Source organism: Pezoporus wallicus, unplaced genomic scaffold, assembly GCF_028554395.1.
Source record: "Pezoporus wallicus isolate ANWC-B61680 ecotype Strahan unplaced genomic scaffold, APGP_CSIRO_Pwel_v1 scaffold_3294, whole genome shotgun sequence".
Lineage (NCBI taxonomy): Eukaryota > Metazoa > Chordata > Aves > Psittaciformes > Psittacidae > Pezoporus > Pezoporus wallicus.
The window spans coordinates 17055921-17069991 of record NW_026635478.1 but is presented as its reverse complement, the minus strand read 5'-3'; the positions used below and the strand labels follow the sequence as shown (position 1 = coordinate 17069991).

General features: G+C 56.9%; 1 protein-coding gene across 2 annotated transcripts; it reads right to left on the bottom strand.

Moving 5' to 3' along the window:
- Nucleotides 1-9705: 9705 nt before the first annotated feature.
- TNFRSF13C (TNF receptor superfamily member 13C) lies at nucleotides 9706-12664 on the bottom strand. Of its 2 annotated transcripts, none has more exons than XM_057430943.1 (3): nucleotides 12334-12664; nucleotides 11651-11845; nucleotides 9706-10181 (listed from the first exon to the last, which is right to left on the bottom strand). In XM_057430943.1, exons 1-3 carry the CDS (start codon nucleotides 12443-12445, stop codon nucleotides 9874-9876), a joined length of 615 nt encoding a protein of 204 aa, XP_057286926.1. In that variant the 5' UTR covers nucleotides 12446-12664; the 3' UTR covers nucleotides 9706-9873. The 2 variants fall into 2 exon arrangements, with proteins under 2 accessions (XP_057286926.1, XP_057286916.1); XM_057430933.1 differs by having other exon boundaries at nucleotides 11651-11848; nucleotides 12334-12658.
- Nucleotides 12665-14071: the final 1407 nt, after the last annotated feature.

Genomic DNA, 14071 nt, shown 5'->3' with positions numbered 1-14071 from the left:
ACCCTCTCTTTCTTTTCCTGGGGCTGGAGTGACCAGAAAATCCCCTTAAAAGCTGTGGCTCTCCCTTGCTCCCAACAAAAGGAGAAAAGCACCGTGCAAGGACGTGTTCCCTGCAAACCTCAGCCATGGGGGTCACTGCGCTGCTGCTGGAATGTCCCTGCTGATGCACTGCTCGCTCCATTGGGCTCACTTCCCTGGGTGGGCTGTGGTGGCCAGAGGGATGGATCCCAGGGTCCCTGCTTGCCTTCCTCGCCTGAGCTGCTTCAGGCATCACATCGTCATCTTATGGAAACACACACCTGAATTCCTGGGTTGGTGGCAGGGATCTGGTGCTGCCTTCCCAGTCCCTCCACGCTGGCACACCTGAAAGCTTTTGCACTTGGAGCAGGCTCAGCACACTAATGCTTTGCAAGCAAGATGCTTGCTCCTGGTACCTGGTAGGTGTTCTGTTCTTCTTCAGGTCACACAGCTGGCTGCTGCTTTATTAGACCTTGGAAAGCATCTTTCGCAGGAAGCCACAATATTGACTGAACCTGGGGTTATTTTCAGCAAACCCAAAGGTCTTAAACCAAGCAAGAGACTGCAACAGATACCCTGGCTGCTTGACTGCAACTAGCAGTTCAAGGAGGGGAAAGAACCTGTACAGGAGGATGCTGTGGCCTTTGGGATGCTCTGGCCCCTGGGATGATGCAGTTTGCAAAGCAGAGAGCAAACAAGTCTCTCCTGCCCACAGCTTTCATGGACAGATGTATCTCCAAAATCTGGGTGAGGGTTAGCAGGAGGCTGAATGTGGAGGCAGAGGTTTACAGGAGTCAGCTGGTTGCACAGTGTGCTGAGCGAGCACCACCAGGAACCCAAACGTTGCCGTCCCTAAAGGACTTGCTTGCTTAATAGATCCACTCAGATGTATAAGCACACGGTGCAGCGCAATGCTTTAGTGCTAGCGAGGGTGTAAGTTGGTCTCCCTGGAGCATCACTGGGAAAAGCAGTATATGCTGAAATAGGCAGTCCTGCTTACCAAATCTGTAAATCCAGCTCTGGCTATATTTTCATCTTTCTAATAATAAGTGCAAATATAGTAAGGATGAATCACAGGCTGCATGCTGCAGGGCTTTTTTCCCCTCCTTTCTCTATGAATCTATCATGTAGGGGAGAGGGGCTGTCAGAGAAAAGGAGCTCAGACTCAGGCAAAGTCCTGTCCCAGGCAAGTCTAAACCCATCCCCTTGCACCTCTGCAGGCTCTTGGTCCTGGCCAGGAGCCAGGAGCAGGTCCCTCCTGCTCCGATTGCTCCCACCATTCCACCCCACCAACGTAACACTCCTGCTTATAGACGTTTCCTTCCTGGGATGCTCCTGGACCCCCCCCAAACCACTGGACCTGTCCCATCCCTGTCTGCATCCCAGATGCTTTGTACATCCCCACATCTGTATTTGCCTGCTGGGATTTTTTTGCTTTGTTGCGAGGACCTTTCTCAAATGTTAATGCTTTCCTTTTGCTGGAGAGCTCCTCGGCTGATCTGCCACAACACATTTCACACGCTTCTCCTAAAATTATGCCCTTTGCTTTTCCCAGCGCTCAAGCTGATGCGGAGCCCTGCGTGCCGGCGGCATGCGAGGACAGCAGCTTGTTGGCTCTGCCTGGCTCCTGGGGCAGCGGAGTGAGGGGTTAAGTGCTGCCCAAGTGAACATTCGCTGGCTGATGGCTCCTGGGCAGAGGATTGCAGAGGTGGGAGGGCTGGGAGATGTTGGGGGACAGTGGGGGTTCTGCATGGACCCACTCTGGGCTTTTTGCATGCTGTCAGTGGGGAGAGGAAGATGGATCAGAGCATCCCTGGAAGCAGGACAAGTTTCAACACTTCCCCCACCTCAGCACACATAAGCCTGAGATCAAAGTACATCACAATATAGGCGCAAGAATTTTAGCTGCGGGTGGCTCTGGATTTGGGCTGAAAGCAAGGGATGAGCTAAAGATAAGCTGCTCTTAACACCTCCCAGGCCAGCCCAGTGGTTCCCTGCCTCCCACCAATTTCTCTCTACTGTAGCCCACCCATACTGGTTTGCACACACTCCTTGCACAGCCTTAACCCACCTCCCACATTGCCACTGCTACTGTCGGGGTCAGGAGCAGGATGTGCCCCCACGAGTCCCTGTGGTGGAGGATCAGAAAGGCCTGGCCATGGTGTGAGAGGTTCCCACAGAAAGTAAACCCAGGGGCAAGGGGGCTCTCCTGAGCATGGGCTTAGTGCCCAGTTGGTTGTGGCAGACACCCACTGTCATGGGGAGGTGGTGTTGAGGGGTCCCTTTCATTGCTGCCCCGTGGCCATTCGGCATGAGGGCTGGGATGGGGCTCAGGTGGACAAGGGAGTTCTGGAGACAGGTCAGCAGGGCTCCGAGGGACTGGCCTGGCACACACCCCACTGTTCTCCCAGTACCTGCAGAGGACTCTCCACAGCCCCCTGGCACAATGTGGGGGGTCAGAGAAATGCATGTGGGCATCCCCCCAGTCCCCTGCATCCCCTGCATCCTTCCAGCCCCTTCCATCTCCTGCACCCCTTCTTCCACTGCATTCCCATGTGTGCCCTGCATCCCTCATCTCCTACAGTGTCCCTCACATCCCCCTGCATCCCTTTACATCCCCCTCCACCGCCTGTATGCCCTGAATCCCCTGCATCCCATCACAGTGTCTATAACCTCCTACGTCCCCTGCATCCCTGAATCCCCACTTTCCCCTCCTCCAGGCCTATATGTGGGTTATGGGGAGGTTATATTTACCTCCCAACCACTCTAAACTGTAAATGAGGACATTCAGGGTTTACCCTCCTCCAGCAGGACTCCCCCCAAATATCCCTGTTGGGAAATGCCAAGGGGGATCCAGATTTGGCCACTGTCCCTCCGCGGCTGATGCTGCAGTAAGCAGCCAGTCATGACTTTGTGTCTGTGGTTAGAGCTGATTAAATACATCTTAAATGACTCATTGGGGAATTTTCATCATTTTTCTTTAAATAACTCCTGGGTCACTACGGGGCACGAAGTTTGCTTCCCTGAGTCTGGGTCCCCATTTCCTTGCGGAGATAGATAAATAATTGAGGAACTGAATAGAAAACCAAAAACACAGGGAGACCATTATCGGGAATGTGCTGGGAAACATAACCCGAGCTGCCTTTATAGGTTTCGTTTTGATATCAGTAGTAAGGGGTGGGGGTCAGAGACACAAGGGAATTTGGCAGGAAGGGACTGAAGCGGGCAGGCCTGGGGGCTGGGGCTGAGATCTGTGGGAGGATATGGAAGGGAGGATGATACGTCTCTCATTTCCCCTCATCCCAATCCACTGATCCAGCTGTTTCTGCCCCTCTGCAGTGGGGTTGCTCAGTGTCACAACAGTGCTCCCTCTCCTTCTGAATGGGAAGTGCTTTCGGTATCTCCCACTGCAAATAAGCCAGGATCATCCTCAGGGAAGGGTGATGGTGGCCATGAGGGGCTAGCAAAGGTGCCCAGCCGCAGCCATCCCTCCTGTGCCCATCCTTCGCCATTGATCTGGCATATACTTTAAGATTACCCTGACTTCACGAAGGAATTAATAGCCTTACTAAAAACATTATCATTGTCAGAGAATAAGAATGGCAATTACTTGCAGTGTAGGAAGAAGAAGCTCTTCTGCCCTTCACTCCCACCATAAACCCCTATTTGAATTGCCATCCTGAGCTCAGTCTCAGCCACAGCTTTTGGCTGCAGGTGCCTTCATCCTGGCGTTCTGCTGCTCCGCAAAATGCTGGTGCCTCTCAAATCAGGAGGCAGCATCTGGCAGCAGGACCCAGTCAGACTGCAACCCCTGTAGGGAAGGAAACGAGAAAGACACCTGCACTGCTGAAACCTGTTGGGATGGGGAAGCAGGGGGAATCTCCTGAAAAATCCCACCTGCTCCTCCCTGCCCGCAGCTCTCCTCCCAGCACGCATCCTGTGGCTGTCACCCAAACCCCTGCATTTGCCCATTGATCCAGGCTCAGAATAGCTCCAGCAGCAGCCAGTGAGCCGAGGCCGGCCAACACCAGAGCTGAGGATGAAGGACACGGGGCCTTGCTTCCATGGCACCCTGCTGCTGGTGACCCCCCTGCCTCTGCCCCCTCCAGCTCCACAGCCCCGTGCTTGGAAAAGGTGGGGAAAAGGGTGAAAGAGCATAAAACAGGTGGAAGAGGGGAAGACGCTTGTAGCAGGCAGGGCTGTGTTGTGTGCTCTGGCACCAGCCACCTCGCCACCCAGCTGATCCCTTCCGGGGTGCGGGTCCAAAAGTGCACCCTCACTCCTGGGAGCCTTCCACATCCCATGTCCATGTCCACAGTCCTTTGGGAACGGCACGATGGGGTGGCCGGCCTCCTGGGGGGAGACCCCTGCATGCCTTGGGGGTGTCCCCTGCGGTCCCTGTCACAGCAGTGCCTCGGAAGGAGCACAGAGGCTCTCCTCGCACAATCTGCCTTTCGCTGCCGATCACTTCAGGTGTCAGACGGGGTTTGTGTCACTCGGCAGGGCTCTACACCCCTCGCTGGCTGGGACTGGCAAGAGCAGCGGGTTTAAATGGCCCCACTTGCTGGGGGGTGGAGGGGGGAAGCTATCTGCTGAAGCCCAGGGGATGTGCAGCCTTCACCTACACCTGCTTTTGGGTCTCCTCTTGGACCATCCCCTGAGCAAGGTCAGGCTGACACCAAGCACAGGGCTGAGCATCCTCCTCCATGGGGCTGAGCGTCCTCCCTGCCCAGCATGTCCCTGTCCCTGCATCCCTGGGGTGCAGTGAGGGCAATGGCCCAGGCACCCTGAGAGCATTCAGGGCAGTGGCTGGGGGCAGGAGGAGGGTTTCCCTCACACCCCCATATCCCCCCTAGCCCTGGGTGCACCCACAGCTTGGCAGGCAGCTCTGCAGGCAGGTGGCATCACCCAGAGCTTGGGGAAGGGGCTTGGTGAGAAGTTCAGAGAGATTTGGCTGCAGGAGGTGAAGCTGGGAGCATCGTGGTCTCTGTCCACGCTTTGGCCTCCGAGGTCTGTTTTTGGGGGCAGTGTCCTTGCTTCATGATGCTGGGGGAAGCGTGGGGCTGCCCCTTGGCCAGCCCTTTCTGCCAGGGAAGCTGCTGCCTGCTCGCTGCAGCCCTTCAGGTGGGGTTTGGCTGTCCTCCTCTTACCCCCTGGGAAAGGCTCAGTGAGCACAGCCAGCAAAGAGGGGAACAGCATAGGAGGCCCAGGGGGAGAGCCCATGAAGGCAGTGAGGAAACTCCCTCCACACCATGCCCCATGCCCCCTTCCATTGCTCCTCTGGCACCCTAAAACTCCCGGGTTGGAGACAGGGGGAGGCAGGAGGCAGCCAGTGCCACCTCTCAGCATCTCCTCGGCGTGCCCATGGACCAAAGTGATCCTGACACTAAGTGAAAGAAGGGGAGGCTGATCAAAGCTGAGTGGTGTTTTTTTTCCTTTCCTTCCTTTTTTTTTCCCCCCAATCTTTCCTTAAGTGCGAACACCATCTGGCTCCCCCAGCTCCATCAGCGCTTCCAGTCCCCAGGCAGCTTCGCTCTCCCTAATTACTGTCATTAGGCAGTGGGTAGCAATTAGGGAGGGATGCTGATGAGCAGCATCAGGAAGGCAGTGGTCCCCCGGCAGCCTCATGCAGGGGGCCGGGTGGCCTCTCCTCCCCAGCCCGGGGCCTTTTCCAGCTGGGAGCTTGGTGGGGAGCACGGGGGTTTCTGTTTTGGTAGAGACTGATGGGGAGGGATGGGCAAGGGAAGTGCCAGCTGAGGGTCCCAGGGAGTACTGGGGGAGGCCTGACAGCACTGGCGATGGGCTGCTCTGCCTCGGTAGAGTTGCTCACCAGCTGCTGCTGGTAGAAAGAGCAGAAGCTTGCTGCATCCCCCTGTGCCTATGGTTGTCCCACCACTCCGTGCCTGCTTTGCCCATAGGTGTCCAGCCACCAAGGACCATTTCTCCCTGGCAGCCCAGAGGCCATGGTGATGGGCTGCATGACCAGACAGAGTCATGCCCAACTGCCACCCTTCTGCCTGGCCAAAGTGGGGCTGGCCACCAGCCTGCCTGACCTCCCTGGTTCACCTCACTGTCTTCTCGTGCATTCACCCTCCCATGCAGGTCCCCTGGGGTGCTGCAGCCACACAAGCTGGTATGCAGTGTCAGTGCCATCTCGTAACCTACCCAGGCAGGTAACATGGGCTTGATGGCCACTCCTCTTCAGCCATGACCTCCCACGGGTGTCCCTTGGAGATTGCACCCAAGTGTCCCTCTGCCATGGCTAGCACTGGAAAGTGGGGAAGGCTCCTGTGGGGCAGGATGAGATCGGTGCCTTGGGGTGGGTGATGGGGTGGCCATGCAGCCCCATCTTCTTGCAGCAAGTGGGGTTATTGGAGGCTGAGGCCAGAGATGAGTGGTCCCTGTTCAACGCTGGCCATCAGAGTATTGCTTCATGCATGGCATAAAATGGTGCCCATCATACCCTGCCTGCTGCCAAGGTCCAGCACCCACAGAAAGCCTATGGAGGAGCAAGCTGCGTCTGTGGGGGCTGCTTTGGGCTGGAGTACCTGGGCCTGTGGATGAACTGTAGGAGACTAAAACTGGTGGGTGAACCAGCAAGGGGAGGAGAGAGGACAAAGTGAAGCAGAAGAACCCCGGCAGGTAGGCTGGTGGAGGAAAGACAAGCACTTTGGATGCTGGGGAGCCTGTGAGATTGAGGAGGGTTTGGCAGACATGACTGGTGGCTGCAGAAGAAGACCTTGGCCAAGGTTACCCTGGTGCCTCACCTCTCAATACCACCACATTCTGTTGGCCAGTTGGCTCCTGCCTGTAAGGCCAGGGATGGAAATCACTGCGCATCCCTAGGGACACCAAGGTTTCCACCCTTTACCACCAGCATCATTGACGGAATTTGCAGGAGCTCAAATACCCCTGTGATTCCCATCGCAGGGAGGTTGAAACAGCTAGCGGTATGCCTGAGGAGGATTTGCATCGAGGAGGGTTTTAGCTCAGCTCCTTCCTCCTGCCCAGGGGTTTCCTCAGACTTTCCCCTGGCTCTCCCCGAAACCCCCCACTGCTGTGGCCCAATGAAGCCTGGTCTCACCAGCCCTTCAAAGCAGTGGGGCAGGCAGCGGGGCGGGCCGTGGGGCGGGAGGAAGCACAGCTCCTGCCTCGCAGGGGGAAGTGAGAAACTGCTGTGGAAAGTCAAAGACAGGCGACAGCCCCCAATAAACACTTGCCCCACTCCTCATCCTTCCAAAGAGCTCCCGGGGTGGCTGTGGTGGGATGGAGGTGGCCAGGCTCGACTGGTCCTCATCATGCAGGGGACATGCCAGTAAGCTGGTGCAAATGGAGCCTCTCCAGTTGTACCCCGGGCCCACAATACTGGAGACTCCTGAAGCCTGGGGAATGGGGACCCCATACAGACCCCTGGGAACACATTGGCAATGGGATCACTTTATTTTTTCATTTTTACAACCATATTTTCATCTCTGCTCCCTCTGCTCTCCATGTATCAGACAGACAGACATCTGTACATAAGGATGGGGGCACATGCACAGAGGGGGCTGCAAATCCATCCCAGGCCCAGGTGGGCTGGGCAGGAGGGAACAATTTCCCACCATGACTGGCAGTCGGGCAGGCAAGATGTGAGGAAGATGCCCTGCATGACATAAAAGAGAGGGGATCCCAGAGGCATTCACTGGTTGAGGAATCCAATGTGGATGAAAACGCCACTTCTGCGAACTGCAGATGCTGGTGCCTGGCTGAAGTCCTAATAGAAATGAGAGCAGAAGCCTTTACCTGAGCAGAAAGAGGGGCTTTTCCAACAGGATTGTATGACAGTTGCTTTTCCAAATGGCCACGCTGGTCAGGGTGAGTGGTGCATCTGCAGGGCTGAGCCGCAGCAGCCACCAGGTGGGAAGCAGGAGATGCTCCTGACAGTCCTGGTTCACTTTACTCTCACCACCATCTCCAGTGAAGCAGGCTGCTCTGCCTCCACAGGCAGTCCTTGCAGTGCTAAAATGTCCCCCAGCCTGGCTTTGGCTCATTTCCCCACCGCACGGATGCACAAAGGTTGCTCAAAGTCACTTCATAGGGTTCAGTGTGCAGCATAGTTACGAGGAGATGCCCAATTTGTGCTGCAGGGATAATCTTCCTGCAACTGGCAGCACAGCTGCTGCGGGTAACTGGGAGGGCTGGAGCCTGCACAGGTCCACAGCCAGGAGACAGTCACCGGGCACGTGGAAGAGTCCAGTCCCATCCCATCCTGTCCTGGGTCGTGCAGAGTCTCACCCAGATGAAGACTCGCCTCCACCAGCGTATTTAGGTGTGGGGGAGGAGTCATGGTGAGGAATTTGGGCCCTGGCACCTGTGGTTCACCTTTTGGGATGGATCCTGTGAGTCCAGCTCCAGTGCCAGGGGCAGGGGCGAAGAGGGACGGGCACCATTCAGCAGCAGTGCCTGGTCCTGCAGCCCCAGCAGAGCTCAGGCTTGGGCAGGCAGTCACCTTCCCATCATCAGAGGGGCATCCCCCCTGCTGCTGGGTGACCCTGCCATGAGCTGTGGCCCCCAGTAGCCCATTGGTGCTTGGAGGCAGTGCTCCCACACCTTGCCCTGCTCAGTCTCCAAGGCCACCTGGCTGAGGAAGACACCTCACCAAAGGACAAGCAAACCTGGGCTGCCACTGAGATGGTGCTTCTTGCAAATAACTTCTAATTGCCCAATCACCCCCTTTGGGGCCACCAGGGCTTCTCACCCAACCCACTGGCCTGGGTCTGTTCAGCCAGGGGATCAGCTGCTGTCATTATTTGAGAACAGCACCCCCATGTTAACAAGTTCCTTTCTGAAGCAGAGCCCTTCCTGCACATGAAGCCATTTGTGGGCAGGTGAACAAGACCATCCACAGAGAAATGCCTTGGACCAGCAACTCCGGCCAGCTCTGGCACACAGGCAAAGCTTTGGAGACACTCACACAAATAGCTATCCTGCCTATATTCGCATCACTCCCTGCCTGGTGTTGCATGGCATGGAAACGTCCATCCCAAGTGATAGGTGGCATTTCTGCAGCCACAGTGAGCTGAAGTGATGGTTGTCTGGGGCCGTAGTGACAAGCTCGTGGAGCTCCTCTAGACCAGCAGTATGCCTGCCCCTGGTCCCCCCTGAACTAAGTGACTGTAGGTTGGAGCACACAGATGTTTTTTACCCTCTTTCCTCCCTTGCTCCCTGCTTGCAAAGACGGACTTGTTTCCCATCCCCAGCTGAAAAGGGGCTTCCCATGAGTGCCAGTGGATGCCTGCCACTGCATGAGAGTGCCCAGAGGGACAAGAAATCTGGATATTACAGCTTGCAGAAGACAGGGGAAGCAGGACTGTGAATGGATGCTGGATGTGCCTCGCTCCATATGTTCCCAAGCTTCCTCCTACTGAGATCAGTAGCAAAAATCGAGCTAATAGCAGCAGTGTGGGATTTGGTCCCAGTGTAACTCCCTGCTTTCCCCTCCATCTTCCTTTCCCCACTCTCTTTCTGCTATCCCAGCCCCATGTTCACAGGAATCAGCCATCCAGCAGCGAATTTGTCCTGCCACAACAGCAGCCTCACAAATGGCACAGCAGCCCCTGCCATGCTCTGTCCTCACCAAACACGTCTCACTCTGCCTCCTCCCAATGGTACAGCCATGGCAGTATTTGGCATAACTCAGCATGATCCATTACGTCTTCCTCCAGCACTTACAGGTATAACCTAGGACTCGGCACAAACAGGAAAATGGAGAAGGGAAGTCATCTTAGAATACTCATCTTGCTCAAGGTGAAACCCGGTCTGCAGACATAGATGCAAGGCTTTGCCCCATTCTCCCTGCCTTCAGGCTCTCTCCTCTCAGGCACAGTTCTGGGTGGTTTTGGTGGTGACCAGGGCTGTGGCCCCCAGCTCCGTGGCAGGCAGTGGGAAGCCATGCTTGCATTCCTCGTGCCGGGGGTACACGGTGGAGAGCAGGATGATGTCGCCATCGGCATCACCCTGGCAGCATGGCCTCCGCTTTGCCCCGGCTTTTCCAGGTGGATTCAGCATCTTCAGGCCTCCATTGAGATGCTGACATGGGGCCAGAGCTAGGGTGGCATCTTCTTCCATCACGGCAGGGTCCTGACAGCCTGGGATGGGCAGGGGGCTGGTGGCTTCCATGTTTGCTGGGAGGGAGCAAGAAAAGGGAGTTATGGGGCTTACAGAGTGAGATGAGGCAGGTCCCAGGGAGAGGGTCCCATCCCTGGGGACACGTGGTAGGAAAGATGGTACTGAAGGAAGAAGAGCACACAAAGTCCCTGTCACACCTCTCCTACTGCAGAGATGCTCCTGCTTACAACTGGTGTTATAAGGAGGTGTTTTCCCCCCACCTAGAAAACAACAGGGGAAGGCAGAAACTTGCACTTGGAGCCCTGTCGCTAAGCCCTGCCGGTGCAGGGCAGCCCGGCCTGTGACGGCTCGCCCTCCCCAGCCACCTCCCACTTAAAAATAGACTTGTTTACACCCTTCAAACACAGGCGTGTGCTGCTGGCCCCGAGCTCCTGCGGCTTTCCATGCACCCAGTGCTGCAGGGGTGGGCTGGCTGGGTACGGGACAGGGGACACAGGGACCAGGGCACACAGCAGGGCATGGCTGAGGGATGCCTCTGATGAGCTCCTCTCCTGCTGCTGGGTTTCTCCCTCCTCTTTCGTTATTGGTGTTTTCCCTAGGTGTGCTCATCACAAGTGATCACAGACACACTTGGTTTAGTGGAAAAGCCCTGGGTAATGTCCCCAAAACCCTGAGTCACCCAGCCAGCGCCATGGGTGGCATGTGGGCAATGAGAAACCATTCCCCCTGCCCAGGGATGGGGAGGAGTGATGCCAGGCAAGACCATTGCTGAGAAGAGTGGCCAGGTTTGAGCCCCTCCGGTACAGGGGCTCTGGGGGGAAGGAACAGCCACCCACCCCCTGGCTGATGCCCCATCATGGGGCACTGCGGCCTCCCCCCACCATGAAAATACACCACCAGAAAAGTGTAGGGTATTGAAATACTCTCACCCCCAGCCCTTTTTTTGATGCTGCTGGGGACAGCCCTGTGAGGTGTTTCAGTGTCCTGCTCATGGGACTGGCCCTGGTCCTGACCCTGTTGGGGTCTCTTGGGTGTGTGTTGGAGGGCACTGGGCATCCCAAGCAGGAATGGCAAGCTGGGCGATAAACACAGGACCCCCAGTCACAGCACCATGGGGAAAGGCTCCCTATGGAGAAGTTCACCACTGTCCCCACAGCCCATGATCGATCCATGGCCGTCTCCCAGCTACTAGGAGAGAGGCTCCCCACCAGCACTCTGTATGGGCACCCTGTGAAGAGGGGATGGTGCCAGAAGGTGCTTTATGCACCCAGCAGAAGGAGAGATGTTTCAGCAGGGTTGCACTGGCAGCCAAGTGCAGGTATGTGTTTCAGGGGAGGATGTGGCATACCATCGCTCAGGGGGCAGCTCAGCTGCCCTACAATGCTCCAGGGTGTCTGTGGAGCCTGTGTCAAGGTGGAGAAGCCAGCCTCAACAGGGATGTGCCTCAGGGGAGCCAGTGACAAGTAACTCCATCTGCCCTGGGGTCCTCAGGGTGCTGTGATAGAGAGAGCAAGAGGTCCCCTACCTTGGGCCTCCTTGTCCGCCTCCTTTGTCTTTCTCCTCCACTTCCCCAGCTTGCAGACCAGGAAGCCCAAGAGGGTGGCCAGGACCAGGACGAACACCACTGCTGCTGGGACCCCGAAGATGAGGAGGGTGCTGGGCAGGCCCATTGAGGGGTGGGTGGGCTCCAGGGCCGAGGCGGGCACTGCACTGGCAGGCTCTGCTGTGGAGAGAGATGCCAGCAGTGTCAGGGAAGGGAGAGCTGGGGCGAGGGCAGGAGGGCAGCAGCATTACCCACCCATCTGCAGTGGCTGTGAAGGAGAGTGGCTCTTCAGCAGTTATCACCCTCAATGAACCGTCCTTCTGACTGACGGGACCCTCATCCCACGCGCTGGCTGGTGGGAGATGAGGACATCCTGCTCTTCCTATGGTCACCCCCCCTGGCAGGCTGTGATCCCTGCACTGGGCTGGATCACTCTTCTCCCTCCACTGCATTCCCAGCACTGGAACGGGCTGCCCTCTTCCTCTCTCCTCCTCCTTCCCCCCCACCCCAGGTGAAGGCAGCTCTCCATCCCTCGTCATCCCCTCCATTGTCATCTGCAGGACAAGGTTCCCTTCACCTGCCCACCCCAGGGTGCCCCCAGCCCTCTTGGGCCCTCACCAATGTGTCCTGGGGAGCTCAGTCCCCACCCACCCTTGCCCCCTTACTTGTGTTTTCCTTGAAGAGGTCGGAGCACTTGACGCAGGACCTAGTCAGGGGGTCGAAGCACTGGGAGGAGAGGCAGGAGGAGGCAGAGACGGCTTTTCCTGAGGAGGACATGGCAGAGTGGGAGCGAGAGCCCGGCTCCCCCACGGCGTGTCGGCCAAGGGGCCGCCCGAGTGTGAAATCGCAGCGCCCCGGGGCCCGTGGCAGAGGGAGATAGAGTCTGTCAAGCTTTGCTGATTCCCTTGGGGCTCGTGATCACTGCGCTTGCCATGGGGCGGATCTTCACTGGGGAGGAGGAGGGTGAGGGCTCAAGCCCTATCCCTGCCTGTGCAACCGCCCTCAAACCGCTCCTCTCCTCCACACTATGCCTCCAAAGTCCCCACAGCCCCTGGTGTTCCCAACTGTGCAGCACCCCAACCCAGTGGTGTCACCTCCCCAGCCCACCCATGTTACCTCCATCCAGGGCATGTCCTCCGGCGTGACCCAAGCCTCCCTGGCGTACCCCGTGCTACAGGAGGCTTTCCTGTGCCTGTACTTTTACAAGACCTCATTGTAGGGATCCAGCTTGGATGGAAAATGCAGAAAAGGACCCCAGGAGAAGAGTGCAGGGGCACCAAGGTTTTCACTTTAAAAGCTCCCACTGCCCCCAGGACACGGCCTGTTAGTGATCGTTGCACAGGCAGGATAACTGCTGTGTGTTCTCCATCCTATTAATGGTGATGATCTCCATCACTTCGCTCTTTCCATTGTCTCCATCCCAGACCTATATGTGCAGCAAGGATCCTCCCAGCTCTTGGCACCATGTCTCGTTTGCAGGGGTCAGATCTGGCTCTGCTCAGCAGCTGCCCAGGGTGTGGGCAAAGTAAGTCATACCAAGTCAGTCTGGTCCCCATACCCCTTTGAAGGGACTAAATAAACTCTTAACGGTTTTAGGTGTACCTGATCAGGAGGAGAAATATCCTGCCACCAGTACCTGAACATTGAAGCCTGATGCTTGAGATCTGAAATTAATAGGTGATGGATTTCAGTGCTATAGGTGGCTCTTCTCCATCCCTACCAAACAACAGTCATGTCCTGTTTTTTTTCACCCCATAGGGAAGAAGGGGACCAGCCACAGTTGCTGGATTGCTCTCAGCTGAAGGAGGCAGCACAGGAGACCTGCCCTGGCCACAAGAGCCCTAAGAGGGCTTTACTGCTGGAGTCCCATCCCTGCAGCAGCTACGGCCTCCAGGCTCTTTCTAGTGAGGTCTCTGCCACTTGCTGGCCTGAACCAAGGCTGGGATGGGAGAACGAGGAAAGCTGGAGGATGCTCTGGCTCAAGATGGCAGAGCACTGGGCAGCCAAGCTTCTCTGAAGCAGGCCAGAGGCCTTGTTCCCCGGATGTGCCTGCACCTCTCCAATGGCTTTCTGCCAAGCTGAGCCTACAGCCTCCACGCACCACCCCTGAAGCCCCAGGTGGGTAGCTGGCCTCAGGGCAGTACCCAAGTGGCCCTGTCACCGCCTCAGCCCTTCCCACCCAGCACCACGGGGCTCTGGGCGAGTGAAAGTGCTGACCAAAACTGGTCACTGCCCACCAGTTCCACACCTACCTTGATTTCACTTCCCTTTACAGCTGCATGCCCAGCCATTCAGCCCTTCGCCTGGCTGCCAGGCACCATGCCGGTGGGGATGGCTGTGCCAAGCCCAGGGAGCTGCAGGCTCCACTGAGGAGCTGTGAGACCATTTCTGCACCTCTAACTC

Excerpts from the sequence above, each read along its gene's own strand:
- TNFRSF13C (XM_057430933.1), bottom strand. The coding sequence starts at position 12,445 with ATGTCCTCCTCAGGAAAAGCCGTCTCTGCCTCCTCCTGCCTCTCCTCC. Across the intron at positions 11,849-12,333 it reads CCTCTTCAAGGAAAACACAA|CAGAGCCTGCCAGTGCAGTG; the intron begins GTAAGGGGGCAA and ends CTCTCTCCACAG. Across the intron at positions 10,182-11,650 it reads GGCGGACAAGGAGGCCCAAG|CAAACATGGAAGCCACCAGC; the intron begins GTAGGGGACCTC and ends GCTCCCTCCCAG.